The sequence below is a fragment of the Salarias fasciatus genome, chromosome 8, assembly GCF_902148845.1.
Source record: "Salarias fasciatus chromosome 8, fSalaFa1.1, whole genome shotgun sequence".
Taxonomy (NCBI): domain Eukaryota; kingdom Metazoa; phylum Chordata; class Actinopteri; order Blenniiformes; family Blenniidae; genus Salarias; species Salarias fasciatus.
In genome coordinates, this window is record NC_043752.1 from 9,275,589 (window position 1) to 9,289,078 (window position 13,490).

General features: G+C 44.5%; 1 protein-coding gene across 1 annotated transcript; it reads left to right on the forward strand.

Moving 5' to 3' along the window:
* Window positions 1–228: 228 nt before the first annotated feature.
* Window positions 229–13,157, forward strand: aco2 (aconitase 2, mitochondrial). Its single transcript, XM_030097688.1, has 17 exons — window positions 229–264; window positions 3,218–3,360; window positions 3,468–3,726; window positions 3,826–3,918; window positions 3,999–4,157; window positions 4,251–4,401; window positions 4,497–4,601; window positions 4,727–4,818; window positions 5,856–5,961; window positions 6,075–6,232; window positions 6,326–6,399; window positions 6,506–6,617; window positions 6,696–6,974; window positions 7,062–7,253; window positions 7,346–7,478; window positions 11,465–11,586; window positions 11,680–13,157. Exons 1-17 carry the CDS (start codon window positions 229–231, stop codon window positions 11,812–11,814), a joined length of 2,349 nt encoding a protein of 782 aa, XP_029953548.1. The 3' UTR covers window positions 11,815–13,157.
* Window positions 13,158–13,490: the final 333 nt, after the last annotated feature.

The window sequence follows — 13,490 nt, forward strand, 5'->3', positions numbered from 1 at the left end:
TCACAGTGCTTTGCAGGAAATAAATCAAATGCATTAAAACAAGATGATGTAGAATATCAATCTTAAAGTATTATTATTCTAAACATTAAATCAAAGTGATATTCTCACCACTTCCAGTAGGGGACGGGAACACATATCTGTTGTCAGATTCAGTAAATACACGAAGAAGAAAACGCTGTTAAATGAAGTGACGTCACGTCAACGCTCACATCTTTGTCAGTGAACAAAATGGCAACCTACTGTCTGACTGCAGCCCGACTCCAGGTAGGACACTCAAACCTCTATCCACACTGCGGCTGTCCTCCTTAGAGCATTGGCACCCATTACTCCAGAGCGTAAACGCGTGAATAAATGCGACTGTGGCGCAGAAATAGCCCCGTGTGTGTTAATAACGGTTTAATTAGCTGTGAAGCGGTCCTCGGCTAGCCGGCTAGGTCATCGTGTCCCGACGTGCCCTGAAGTCGTCCAGCGGCAGATTGCTGCTCTCTGTGCGGGTTAATAAACCACAGCTGGCCCCTCTACTGACATCCATGGTTTTATAAACATGTGCAACTTTTAACCGAACGGCGTCAGGATGGGTATAGAAGTGGAGCTAAGCGTTTGAGAGCAAGGTTAACCACAAGGTTAGAGCTCCCAGGAGGAGCAGCTCACCACTCACACAGTCATTTTATATTTTTCATATCAATGAAATAATGTATCAACACAATCCTTGCTTTTCTGAATGGGATTTGCACCAGGGATGATTTAAATAGTCAGTCTGAACTGCTCTTAGTTTAACATGATGTCAATGCTAGCAGAGTGTTGTGATTTTTATTGCTGGTTTATAACCTAGAGACTAAACTATTTTACCTGGAGTGAACTGTGTTTGACCTCTGTTAGAAATCACAGCACTGCATTAAACCGGAGACACAGCAGAGAAGCCCACAGCTTTGTCCTTTAAAGGTTATCAGTGAAAATCAATGTTTAACATTTGGACATGTCTGAGAAACAAGGCTTTGTTCTGAGTGTTCAGTACTTGAGAAACTAGAAGTTATATTAGTTTGGTCATTAATGTGTGGCAAGTTCCAAAGGTGCAATAGCTCATCAGAAGAGATGGAAATGTGACAATATCAATCTATACCTTATTCACATCATATGATCATCTTTTATATCATTATATAGGTGAGCAGCTGACTGTGAGTGAAGTGAAGGCATGTCACACCCTTGACTCAATGAGGGAAAGACAATCACACACATTCAGTTCAGTTTATTGACATTGAGTTACTTTTAATGTATGTTTTGTCTTAAAGAAACTAGATGTGTCAGCAGCTTGATGTCATAAAAAAAACGCTTCAAAAAACGGGCTTAAACTCAAGTCAATACTATCCTCAAGATTACATGCACAAATGATATTTTATACTTCTATGTGTTGTTTTCCATATGACCCTGGTCTCAGCATGCACATTATTTGTCTTTCTTTCATGAATATCTTTTTTATCCAATTTTTATCTTCATTTGTATCATCTGTCTCTCAAAGTAATTTCCTCTAAGATAAAGAACACAAATACATATTTAGTAAAGTACGCTACTTGTTAAGGCTGAATACAAAATCTGTCCACCTGAAACAAGGTAAGAAAGAAAGTATCCTGAGGGCATTTAATTTGTAAACAAAACAAAAGACGAGTAGCATTCAATGGAGAGTTTTGTAACTTGAAAAAGTGTGGTTTGTTTGAAAGTTATGTTTTCTAATTGAAGATTCACACAGTCAGCTGTCGCCATTCTGGTTTCCTAAATGATGATAATACATTTTATTTATCAGCGCTTTTCAAGACGTATTAGGTCACTGTACATAACAAACACGTAAAAAACAGTTAAGAAAGCATTTATTTAGATCTTTATAGAAAGAGGAGAAAACCTAAGAGTCTTGCTTTTTGTCACAATTTTACTGAACCAGAGCAAACCTTTGTTATAAACTGCATCTCTGTGACTATGATCATAGTTGTGGTTCCCTCTGGAAAGTATTTGCTGCCAATTGGTTAAACTAGCCTAACTGCACAGACTGTGACCTCCAGTTGTGAATTAGAGGTTTGAGAAGCAAACTTGTGATTAGAGGTTTTCATCTTTGAGTCCCACATTACAGTATTTCCACAATAGGCCTGAGCAGAGCCCTGACCCTCACCGGCTCCAAGCGCCGGGTCCCATAGTAATGTCTGTATTCAAGGTGAACTATGAATAGACAAGTAATTTCCCCAAGAGGGTTCAGTTAAGGAAACTTAAAAAAAAATGGCTGCATTAGTGTTGCAGTGCATTCATTTTTAAGACTGTTTGATTAGATTTGTAGTGTGTAAAGCCATGGATGGGCTTCTTGGTAAACTTTGGTGATCCATTTTCTCGTTGTGACTATTCGTTCTCTTACCGAGTGGCTGCTAAGGTGGAGCACATGTCATTTCTCCAATGTTTTCCCTTTCATTCAATTTCATTTATTTGGCGTCAAATGAATCTGTGTGTCATCTCAAAGTGGTTTTCTTACAAACTCAGCATTTTCCCTCATGCGACTGAAGAAAAGATAAAATGGTCTACAGCTGTCTGGGCACAGATAAGAACAAGGCGGGAAAAATGTTAGAAACTATACAGAGCTGCAACTGTGGAGGCTCACGCTTCAGTTGGTGGGTTAAGCTCCCTGCTCAAGGCTACGCAAACATCTCTTGTTCCCACGAAGAGAAACACAAGTTTCCACTTCTCCTCTGTTACTTTTTTTTTCTTCATCTTAAACACTGTGACTCTAAGCACACACACACACACCTTCATGTAAAATAAAGGAGCTACAGCCTCTCTGTACATGCACAAGTGTTTACAGATCAACTAAAAGGACCTGAGTCTCTGGAGAATGTATTCACTCAGTGTATTTGTGGTTGTCCTCATGTGGGGGTTGGTATGCTCTGTTCACTCAGGACGCTCTGACATCCGACACTCCAGAGCTGATTGCAAAACAGCTTTTCATCCACCGGCTGGCTGCCTGTTATGGAAGTTATGTGTTCACTTTGGCAGAGTTCAACAGACATTATCTTTACCCAGTCACTGCACTTTCACCTCTGTTCCCCAAAGCCACCTAAAAAAAATGAAATAAAAACTGATGACAAAGTTTTTGTGGAGAGCACTAATCTTTGTTTATGTTGCACAGTTACTCTCTGATCTGATTGTGCCCGTAATTGTGCGTTTATGTTGTTACTGTCTCCAGCTGGTGCTGGGCCATGGTGCACGGCGCCTGCATGTGTCAGCGGCTTACAGAGCCAAGGCTCAAGTGTCCATGAGCCGCTTTGAGCCCACTTCCTTCATCAACTACGAGAAGCTCCACTCCAACGTTAACATTGTGCGGAAAAGGTTGGTTTGTTTCAATTGGTTGATCTGATCCCACACATCATTGTCCTCTCATGCACATTTCCTTGGCACTTCTCACGATCACACGTGTTTTCATGTGTCACTTCCAGACTCAACCGGCCCCTCACCCTCTCAGAGAAGATTGTGTACGGCCACCTCGATGACCCCCACAACCAGGAGATTGACCGCGGCCGTACCTACCTGCGCCTGCGGCCTGACCGCGTGGCCATGCAGGACGCCACCGCCCAGATGGCCATGCTGCAGTTCATCAGCAGTGGCCTGCCGAAGGTGGCCGTGCCATCCACCATCCACTGCGATCACTTGATTGAGGCCCAGATAGGAGGGGTGAAGGATTTGGCCAGAGCGAAGGTGAACTGAGCCACGAAAGTACTGTGATAGTTCTTTTTTTTTTTTTTTTTTTTTAATATGGCACCTGAAACTAAGTAGTGGCCTTTATTTTGCTGATAGGAAGTCAACCAGGAAGTCTACAACTTCCTGTCCAGTGCTGGGGCAAAGTATGGCGTTGGCTTCTGGAAGCCAGGCTCTGGGATCATCCATCAGGTATCATTACTTCAGGTTTAACATGGTTTTGGGTGCAATGCTGTAATTGCACTCCTGGTTGAATTTCTCTGTCTTTTCAGATCATCCTGGAGAACTATGCTTATCCTGGAGTGATGCTCATCGGCACAGATTCCCACACACCAAACGGTGGTGGACTCGGTTCCATCTGCATTGGCGTCGGTGGAGCCGATGCAGTGGATGTCATGGCGGGAATTCCCTGGGAGCTGAAGTGTCCCAAGGTCAGCAGGATACGACTTGCATTTGAACTGTCGCCTCTTTTTTCTTCCTTGTGCATTTTAGCTAATTTTTTTTACCTGATCTCTTGCTTAAAGGTGATTGGTGTGAAGCTGACCGGCACCCTCTCCGGCTGGACGTCTCCCAAGGACGTGATCCTGAAGGTGGCGGGCATCCTGACGGTAAAGGGAGGCACTGGAGCCATCGTCGAGTACCACGGACCAGGGGTCGACTCCATCTCCTGCACTGGTGAGTAAATCTATCATTCGACCTTGAATATGGGATATTAAGTCACAGTCATTACATTATGTCTTTCCAAGTATAACAAGTCTTCTTGTGTGCAGGAATGGCCACCATTTGCAATATGGGAGCAGAGATTGGAGCCACAACCTCTGTGTTCCCCTACAACCACCGCATGAGGACTTACCTGGAGAAGACTGGACGTGGAGGTATAGATGAGAGGGATCTAAAGCGTACTGATGAAGTTTGGTGGAAGTGTCTTTGGTATGAATATGACTCGGTATCAGACGTGTCTCATCACTGCATCTCCATCCTCCATGTTCGTTTTCCTCAGAGATCGCTGCCCTGTCTGATGAGTACTCAGACTTGCTGGTACCAGACGAAGGCTGCGAGTACGACCAGATTATAGAGCTCAATCTGGATGAGGTGCTGCTCCTTTTTCTTGAATGATCTCAATGTTTGTTCTGATTATTGTCTCTGAGGTCTCTGACTGGAAGTCGCACCGAGAAACTGCAGCTTAAACTTGTTTCCTGTAATTTCTTTGGTTCACCTTTGCTCTATATTTGTTTCCTCTAAATCGGGGTCATAGGATTTTTAGAGTGGACCTTATCACAGGGTAAACACAGAGGCACAGATAGTCACACGTACGGACAATTCAGAGACACTGATTAACTTAAAACGCAGGTTTTTGAACTTTGGAAGGAGATGTGGAGAAAACCAGACTCATGCAAAGGAAAAATGTGTGAAATCCACAGAGGAAAGTCTTTATACCCGGGGATTCTTACTGCTGTTCTCATGATGTGAAAGGGCAGACCAATTCACTTCAACGTCACCACATTTAGATGATAAAAACCCCCCAATGTAAACCATTCTGAAATTAGCAGAACAGCCTCAAGAACAAACTTCAACTTTCAACATTAGAAGTAACCTTTTTTTCGACTTTGAAACTGACTTCAAGTATTCAGTCCAGGAAGTAATGTGCACACACCCTGCAATTTATCAACTATATCTGGAAATGATTGATTTCACAAAGAAAGGTTCATGTCTTTGTCTGCTCTCAGCACCGTCCAATGTCCAGTGATTTAATAACACCGTTATGAAATTTACCTTTTAAAAGACGGGAAAAAAACCCGTGATCAAGGTGACCCAGAGAGTCGTCGTTAACAAGCCCGAGCCTGTTCAGTCTTCACAGAGTGGATGTTCAACTATTTTCATACAGATATCATGAATAAAACAAGTGACACTTCAATGTTTGAATGTTACTGCAAAGCTTCTACATTTACTTAGAAAGTGGATTTACTGGTGTTAATGTTATCAGTCCATTAGAAATGAATCACAGATGTCTCACAGTGTTTGTACAGTCCACTGTGAATGTTAGATTATATATCGGACAGGTTTAGTTGACGTTAACATCCTGACCCTGTTGAGATGCCGCCTCCTCACCGTGCTCTTTCTGTGTGTAGCTGAAGCCCCACATTAATGGACCATTCACTCCTGACCTGGCTCACCCAGTGTCCAAAGTCGGCGCCGAGGCTGAAAAGAACGGCTGGCCTCTGGAGGTCAAAGTTGGTAAGAGCAAGACAAATAATCCATAACGGGCTGAATTTAGTCACGCTTTTGCTGCCTACAACATGAGAGCGCCCGTAAAGGCATGTATTTATCTGAATCCTTTCTTCCGTCAGGCCTGATTGGCAGCTGCACTAACTCCAGCTACGAGGACATGGGCCGCGCCGTCTCCGTGGCCAAGCAGGCACTGGACAAAGGCCTGAAATGTAAAGCTCAGTTCACCGTCACCCCCGGCTCAGAGCAGATCCGTGCCACCATTGAGAGAGACGGTTATGTGAGTGCAGAGTGTTGCTATTCCTCTACTGTCATCACTTGTGCGAGAATGCTGATTGATGACAGCGTTTGTTGTGTTTGTGTTTGTCTTTAGTCAAAGATCCTGGGAGACGTGGGAGGTGTGGTTCTGGCAAATGCTTGTGGACCCTGCATTGGACAATGGGACAGGTAGAAATGCAGTGAACTATAACAGCAGTTTTCACCACGATGCACATGATCGTAATCGTTTAACTTGACTAGACTGAGTTATTGTTCTGTTTGCATTTGTTTTCAGACGTGACATTAAGAAGGGGGATAAGAACACCATCGTCACCTCATTCAACAGAAACTTCACTGCCAGGAATGACGCTAACCCTGCAACACATGCTTTTGTTACGTCACCAGAGGTGAGCGGACAGGAACCTCTGTCAAGCACTCGCAGATTTTACACATCAGGGCTGAATGCCTCCCCTCTCCCCTCTCAGATCGTCACAGCCCTCGCCATCGCCGGCACGCTAAACTTCAACCCTGAAACCGATTACCTCACGGCCCCCAACGGCGAGAAGTTCAAGCTGCAGCCCCCAAGCGCAGACGAGCTCCCCAAGAGGGACTTTGACCCCGGCCAGGACACCTACCAGCACCCTCCCGCCGACGGCACCAGCCTGAGGGTGGACGTCAGCCCCCAGAGCAACCGGCTGCAGCTGCTGGAGCCCTTCGACAAGTGGAGTGGAAACGATCTGGAAGACTTGCTGGTTCTCATCAAGGTGGGTTTGTCAGCTTGTTTGGGGGTTTTAAGCATTCTGTCTGCCGTGTTGGCGCCTGTTGGAGCTGAAACATTCGAATCCCTGCAGGTGAAGGGAAAATGCACCACAGACCACATCAGCGCCGCAGGGCCCTGGCTGAAGTTCCGCGGTCACCTCGACAACATCTCCAACAACATGCTGATCGGGGCGGTGAACAGCGAGAACGACGCCATCAACAAAATCAAGAACCACCTGACAGGAGAGTACGGCGGCGTTCCCGATGTGGCCCGTCACTACAAGGTGAGACGAGGTTCACAAGCTGCTGCCGTTCGGCCGAAACTTCCAAACAGGTCCAGTTTCCATTCACGCTGTGTTTTGTGTTTGATGTGCAGGCAAACGGTGTTTCGTGGGTCGCAGTTGGAGACGACAACTACGGCGAGGGCTCCAGCAGGGAGCACGCAGCGCTGGAGCCCAGGCATCTGGGAGGCAGAGCCATCATCGTCAAGAGCTTCGCCAGGATTCACGGTACTTCATCTTTACTCAGCACGGAGAATAAAAACGTTTCGGCAGCTCATAATTGTAGGAAAGGCTGCTGCAATACTGGGTGTTTGAAACAGGAGATTAGAGTTACAGCACCAACTCATGGCCGGAATGCTAACTGCAACATTTTGAGCATGCCTGCCGTTTCCACCTGGTTTTCAAAATGTTGACGCGTAAACACTAAACTAACTTGATGCATTTTCACTTGAAAAGTTGTGCTTTAGTTGGGGTCTAAATCTGAAAGAATGGAAACAGTCTCATGTTTCTAGAACTATTAAAATTTACTGACATTTTGTCTTATATCTTAGCATCACACTGACAGCATAACACGTAGACCTGGTCTCCATTACATGAACAGTTTCCCAAAAGCCAAACCAGATGGATGGTATAAAAACCATTAAAGGTTATGCTGAGTGTTCTATTGTGTTCAGCGTTGAGGTGAAAGATGGTTTTGTATTGCATTTGCAGAATGATTCCTCTCAAACAACTCAAAGGATTTTTAGACATCAATAATTTAATATTCTTAACTCAAACGCAAATTAGAGGAGGATGCGTCCAGGTTGGGCTGGTTAATTCTAGTCCGTATTTTTTATTTCCAACATTTTCTTGTACTTTAATATGAGAAGTGAATGTTAGTTTGTTAATGTTGGAGAACCTAAACACAGAGTGAAGCCCAGAACCCTACACATGCATTTGTCTAATGCTCCTTTATTTTAACAGCTAAGCTAGTTTCCACATATTTAGCAAATAATTAAGATTGTTAGGAATGCAAGATCCCCCTTTTTTAAAGGATGAGTACTAGTACTCGTGCAAGTACTGACCGTCAGTTTCTTGCTGACATCAAATAATTATACGAGGGCTTGATAAATGCCAGAAAGCAAAGGCCACAAGTAAAAGATAAGTTTCAATAAAGTGGCTGTAATACTTGTTTGTGTGTGTGTGTTTGGTCACGGAGTTAGAAAACAGTTAGAAAACACAACACCAATGGGATTTGTAGGGCTCCAACAATGAGTTGTTGTTTGAGAACCGATTGAGAATCCACTATGGGGCCATCATTTGATTGAAGGAGGAGAAACAACAGAAAAAAAAAAACAGCTGAAGACAATCACAGTTGCCCTAGCAATCGTTGCTAACAACAAACAGTAGTGGCAGCCTCATTTGCATATTGCTTTGCTCTGGCTGTGATGTCATCAGACAGCTTCAACCTGCAGCTTGGTCTGGTTCTCCTGTCACAACTACCAGAAGCCCCCAGTGGAGCAGCTGCTAGAGCACAGACAGAGCCGTTTTCGAGTCGATTTGATTTGATTTGATTTTGATCAATACTTCACGTTCATCGAAGACACATTCAGAGTGAACAGCGACAGCACCGACTGACACATTAGTTAGAACGTTTGAGTTTTGTTCAGCACATTTGAGTTTTATTGAACACATTTGCGAAAATGACTGAATATCAGCATCCCAGGGGGAGAGGAGGATTCCCCAGGAACCCCCGCCGTCGTAATCGTTGTCCTCCTGAGTTTTTAGAAATGCGCGCTCATATTGATGAGCTCATTCAGACGGTTACAGACCGTGAACTGAAGATTCTGAAGTTAAAAAATGAACTGAGGGAGAAAACAGGAAAATGTGAGGAGTTTCTTGAAGATCAGAAGGGGCTGATGAAAAGAATTTCCCAACTGGAGGAGGACCAGGGAAAGATAAACCAGGAGAGGCAACACAGTGAAGACAAATCAGTGAAAGAGGAGCTCCGCAAGATGTCTGAACTGCTGCAGGCAGAGAGAAAGAAGGCGACCAGGGCCGAGGCAGATAACCTCACACTCCAGAAGCACATTGGAGGCTTCAAAAGAGAAGTGGATGAACTGAAGGGGAGGCTGAGAGACTCAGACTTGATGCTGTCTCAGTATAAGAAGGAAAATGGGCGGATGTGTGCAATGCTGAAGAAATCATCTGAGCTGCTGGATGACCGAAGAAAGCAGGAGCTGCAAAAAGAACAGGAATGGAGAAAGAAGCTTGGAGTTCTTGAGAAGAAGCTGAAGCAGGAGGTGGAGGAGAGGAAGAGGGTGGAGAATGAGGTGTCATTGGCTAAAAAGTCCCTCCAGGCTGAAATGGAGTCCCACCGGTCTGACACAGAGACGCTCCGGTCTGACATGGAGACCCTCCAGTTTGAGAAAGACAGCCTCCAGGCTGAAAACAAGAGCCTCCATCAGGAGATGGAGACCCTCCAGTTTGAGAAAGACAGCCTCCGGGCTGAAAACAAGAGCCTCCAGGAAGAGATGGAGTCCCTCCGGGCTGAGAAAGACAGCCTCCGGGCTGAAATGGAGAAACTCCACTCTGAGAAGGAGAGCCTCCGGGCTGAGAAAGATAGCTTCCAATCTGAGAAGATCAGATTACAGGAGGTCAACAAAGTTTTAGTGGAGACAATCGAGGCCAAGAAAGAGAAAAAAAGAGGCTTCTGGAGGCGTCGTGGCAAGAAGAGACACAATGGAGACAAGAAGGTGGAGAAAAAGAATGTTGTCTATGAAGACACAAAAAATGTAGATGTCAAAAGGACAACTGAGGGCACGATCACAGCTTCAGAGACCGAAGCAGTCAAAGAAAAGAAAGAACTCAAAGATTTGGAGGCACTGGCAACAAAACAGGACACCAAGAGGGACCATGGGAACAACGGGCACAAGGGTTTCTGGAGAAGGCTGTTTCAGAGGAGGAAGAAGAGTGACCTTGGTCAATAAGAGGAGGGAAGCTGCTGCTGGGGGGCCGGTCGCTTCTCTCCTCTACAGCACTGAAATTCTGACGGGGTTTTCTCCAGGTGCTCTGCTTTCCCCACAACACAGATTCAATTTGAATATTAACTGGAAAAATTTTAATAAATAGAGTCATTTTTAAAAATCAATTGCTTATCGTGTCAGCTGTTGTACATTGACTCATAGGATAGGACTCATTGTGTTTTATAGAAAATGCCACCAAAAAGTGTGAATGCTGAGGTGAACAAAGTTAAACTTTCACGTAGAAGAAGAAAATTTTGAAGAAAGGTGAAAAATGCGTTCAGTTGAAAAAAGTTGGCTTAAAACTGAAAAACCTTATGAAGTGGAAAAAGTAAACAAATGCTGAAATAAGTTGGAACAAAAAGCTGAATGAAGGGTATAAATTTAAATAAAGCTGAAAGAAGTTGAAATAAAGCTGAAGGGTGCGAAAAAAGTTGAAAATATAGTTGATTTGAGTTTTAAAAAGATGGAAAAGCTGCACCCAGCAGCCATGACAGTGAATCAGCACTTTGTCATCCAGTTTGTACGGTTGAAGAAATGAGAAAATGTGTCCTGAGATTTTCATGTCTGTAGGATTATCCATATAGCTACAGCGAGTTTGTGCAAATGTGGGATTATTTGAATTTCAGCGAGAAAATTTCTCTCCAAAATGCACTGGAGCAGATGGGAGAAAATTCTGCACTCTCCTCAACCAAATGCATCTGGAGAAAAACCTGTTTGAGAAAGAGGAAAAAATGACAGCATTATGAGAATCGCAAGGAAACCCTCCCCAAACAGGGAGGGACCAGTTCAGGGTTAATATTTGTACCGCAAGATGGTGGACTTTGATTTTCTCACCTGGAGGCAGCCAGGAGATCAATATTAACACCCACATCTGTCCTTTGCTTTTAGAAGCAGAAACGGTTAGAAAGACTTGAGTTGTTTTCTGCTGCTGGAGACAGTCTCACTTTCTTCCAGACTAGAGAGTAAACAGCTTCTAATGCTAATGTAGTTATTAGAGTAATGTGCAGTCGGGAAATATTACCTGTACCGGCTCAGAGATCAGAACTGAGGGCTGGTGCCTTTCCTGGAGGAAACTGTAATGATTGGTATTTCTGTACAAAGCTCACATCTTCTGCTTTCCACTACTTTTTGAATTATTGTTATTGGAAGCGTTGAAGGGTTGATACGCACGCTGTAGCTTTGACTAACGTGTCTCCTTCCTGTCTTCAGAAACGAACCTGAAGAAGCAGGGCCTGCTGCCGCTGACCTTCGCCAACCCTTCAGACTACGACAAGATCCTCCCCGATGACAAGATCTCCATCAGAGGACTGAAAACCTTTGCCCCCGGAAAGGTACGCGCACCGAGCAGCTTGGGAAAATAAAGCCTGTTTTGACTCTAAACATCAATGATGTGACGATGTCTTCGTCTCCTCGCGCCCCCGCAGCCTCTGACCGCGGTGGTGAAGCACAGCGACGGCAGCGAGGACACCCTGGAGCTGAACCACACCTTCAACGAGACGCAGATCGAATGGTTCAAGGCAGGCTCCGCCCTCAACAGGATGAAGGAGCTGCAGCACTGATGGTGCAGGGAAAACACGGAGGAAGGAGGGGGATTGTAAGGGAGGAGGAGAATGAAGAATGTCAGTTGAATGGTTTCTTCACCTGCATCGAGCTCACAGTTCGGCCTGAAGTAAGACAGCAGTATACCTCTGAGAGATAAATATAGTAGAATTACTTCAGTCTTGATTGTGGAGCCGGTGTCGATGTTGGAGCAGTGGTGTTTGATCAGCGGTCAGATGGCTCTTGAATCTGAACTTACAGTTACTTCCAGATGCTGCAGAGAGGAATGGTTAGAGAGCCTGTCTTCACAACGAAACGGGGGGGCAGATTATTACTATCACCTGTCATCTGATGAACCACCAGGTTTCTTTTTTTAGCAGCCGCTGCCTACAAATTGTTGCTTTTATATTGTGTCGAGCACTGCATGGCAGCGATCAGCTTTAATCATCCACCGTCAATCAGATTCTGTGTTTTTCTTTTCGATTTCTTCCTGAACAGCTAAATGCTTCTATTTGTTGCTTCTTTTTTTTTTTTGGATCCAGTGATGAATCTGCATTCGCCACATTCAGAACTGATCCAGAAATCAACATCTATCTGATCATTTGAGTCAGGCTGCCCCCTGGTGGTCAGGTGGGTGTACTTCTGTGCGTCCAGGAGAGTTCGATCTGATCTGCGTAAGATCGGTTGAGCGTGAGGAGCTGACATCGTGAGAGCGTTGCAGCTCGCGTGGTTAATGCGCCGTGTTTGCACTCATGACATCCCGCTTCGCCAGTGTTGCAGACGGTTGTGAAAGTTTCCCAGCGTTCATGGCACATGCGCGTCAATACAAAGCAAAAAAAAATAGCTTCTCATTCTCTTCTTCCCGACAGCTGTCTTCCCTAAAGCTGCACTCCCGATCGCTCCTCGCGCCTCTACAAGGTCAAACCCATCATCTGGTTTCGCCCACTAATTTATTTATCCACTCTTTTCTCTGCAGAAGAGCCCGATCCTTCATGCATTACCATGAAAAGCTTTATTTCTCAAACACAGGGTAAACTTGGACTCGAGTTTTTTCCATCCTGTATTTTCAGCACCCTTTTTTGTAGGGTATCGTGCCAGCTTTCGTGTTATCTTAAGAAGAAAAACATTAAAACCTTAGTCAGATCAGAAACGAGACATCACTTCCTGGACCTTGCGAACTCGCTGCACCATCAGATGAAGGCTTCACGCCCTGCCCCCCCTCCTTTCAAACCACTGTGTATGTAAAGTGTCTGGTCCCATGTGCATTTGAGTGTTTGTGTTTCTTCTCTCCCAGATTATCGTTTCTGTAATTCAGAAATACCAATGGGTTGTAAAATAAAAATTCACAGATCTCATTTATCAACATCGGCTCCAGTGCTGTCATTAAAGTCTGTCCCGGGTTGAATTATTCATCTTTCTCTGGCCTGCTTGGACTCAGCCTTCGGTTTTTAGAAACCCCCAGTCTTCAATCTGGTGGTTCGATCCCTCATCTCTTCCTGTCTGTGTAGGGGGACGTCTATTAGTTGTTAAGCACAAATTTATCCTTGTAAAGATAAAAAATCTGCTTGGTTTTATTCTGGAGAGATGGATCAGATGCACCAGCAAGACAGAGAAAAAAATTAAGGTGAGTGGAGACTTGAAAGAAATCTGCATTTTGCAGAATGTCAACAGTTTATCTCTTTTAAATCCACATCTG

What these genes read in the sequence shown, in the direction of transcription:
- aco2 (XM_030097688.1), top strand. Translation starts at nt 229, where the DNA reads ATGGCAACCTACTGTCTGACTGCAGCCCGACTCCAG. An exon ending in TGACTGCAGCCCGACTCCAG is followed by an intron (nt 265 to 3,217) that starts GTAGGACACTCA and finishes TACTGTCTCCAG; the next exon opens with CTGGTGCTGGGCCATGGTGC. An exon ending in GAGCTTCGCCAGGATTCACG is followed by an intron (nt 7,479 to 11,464) that starts GTACTTCATCTT and finishes TCCTGTCTTCAG; the next exon opens with AAACGAACCTGAAGAAGCAG.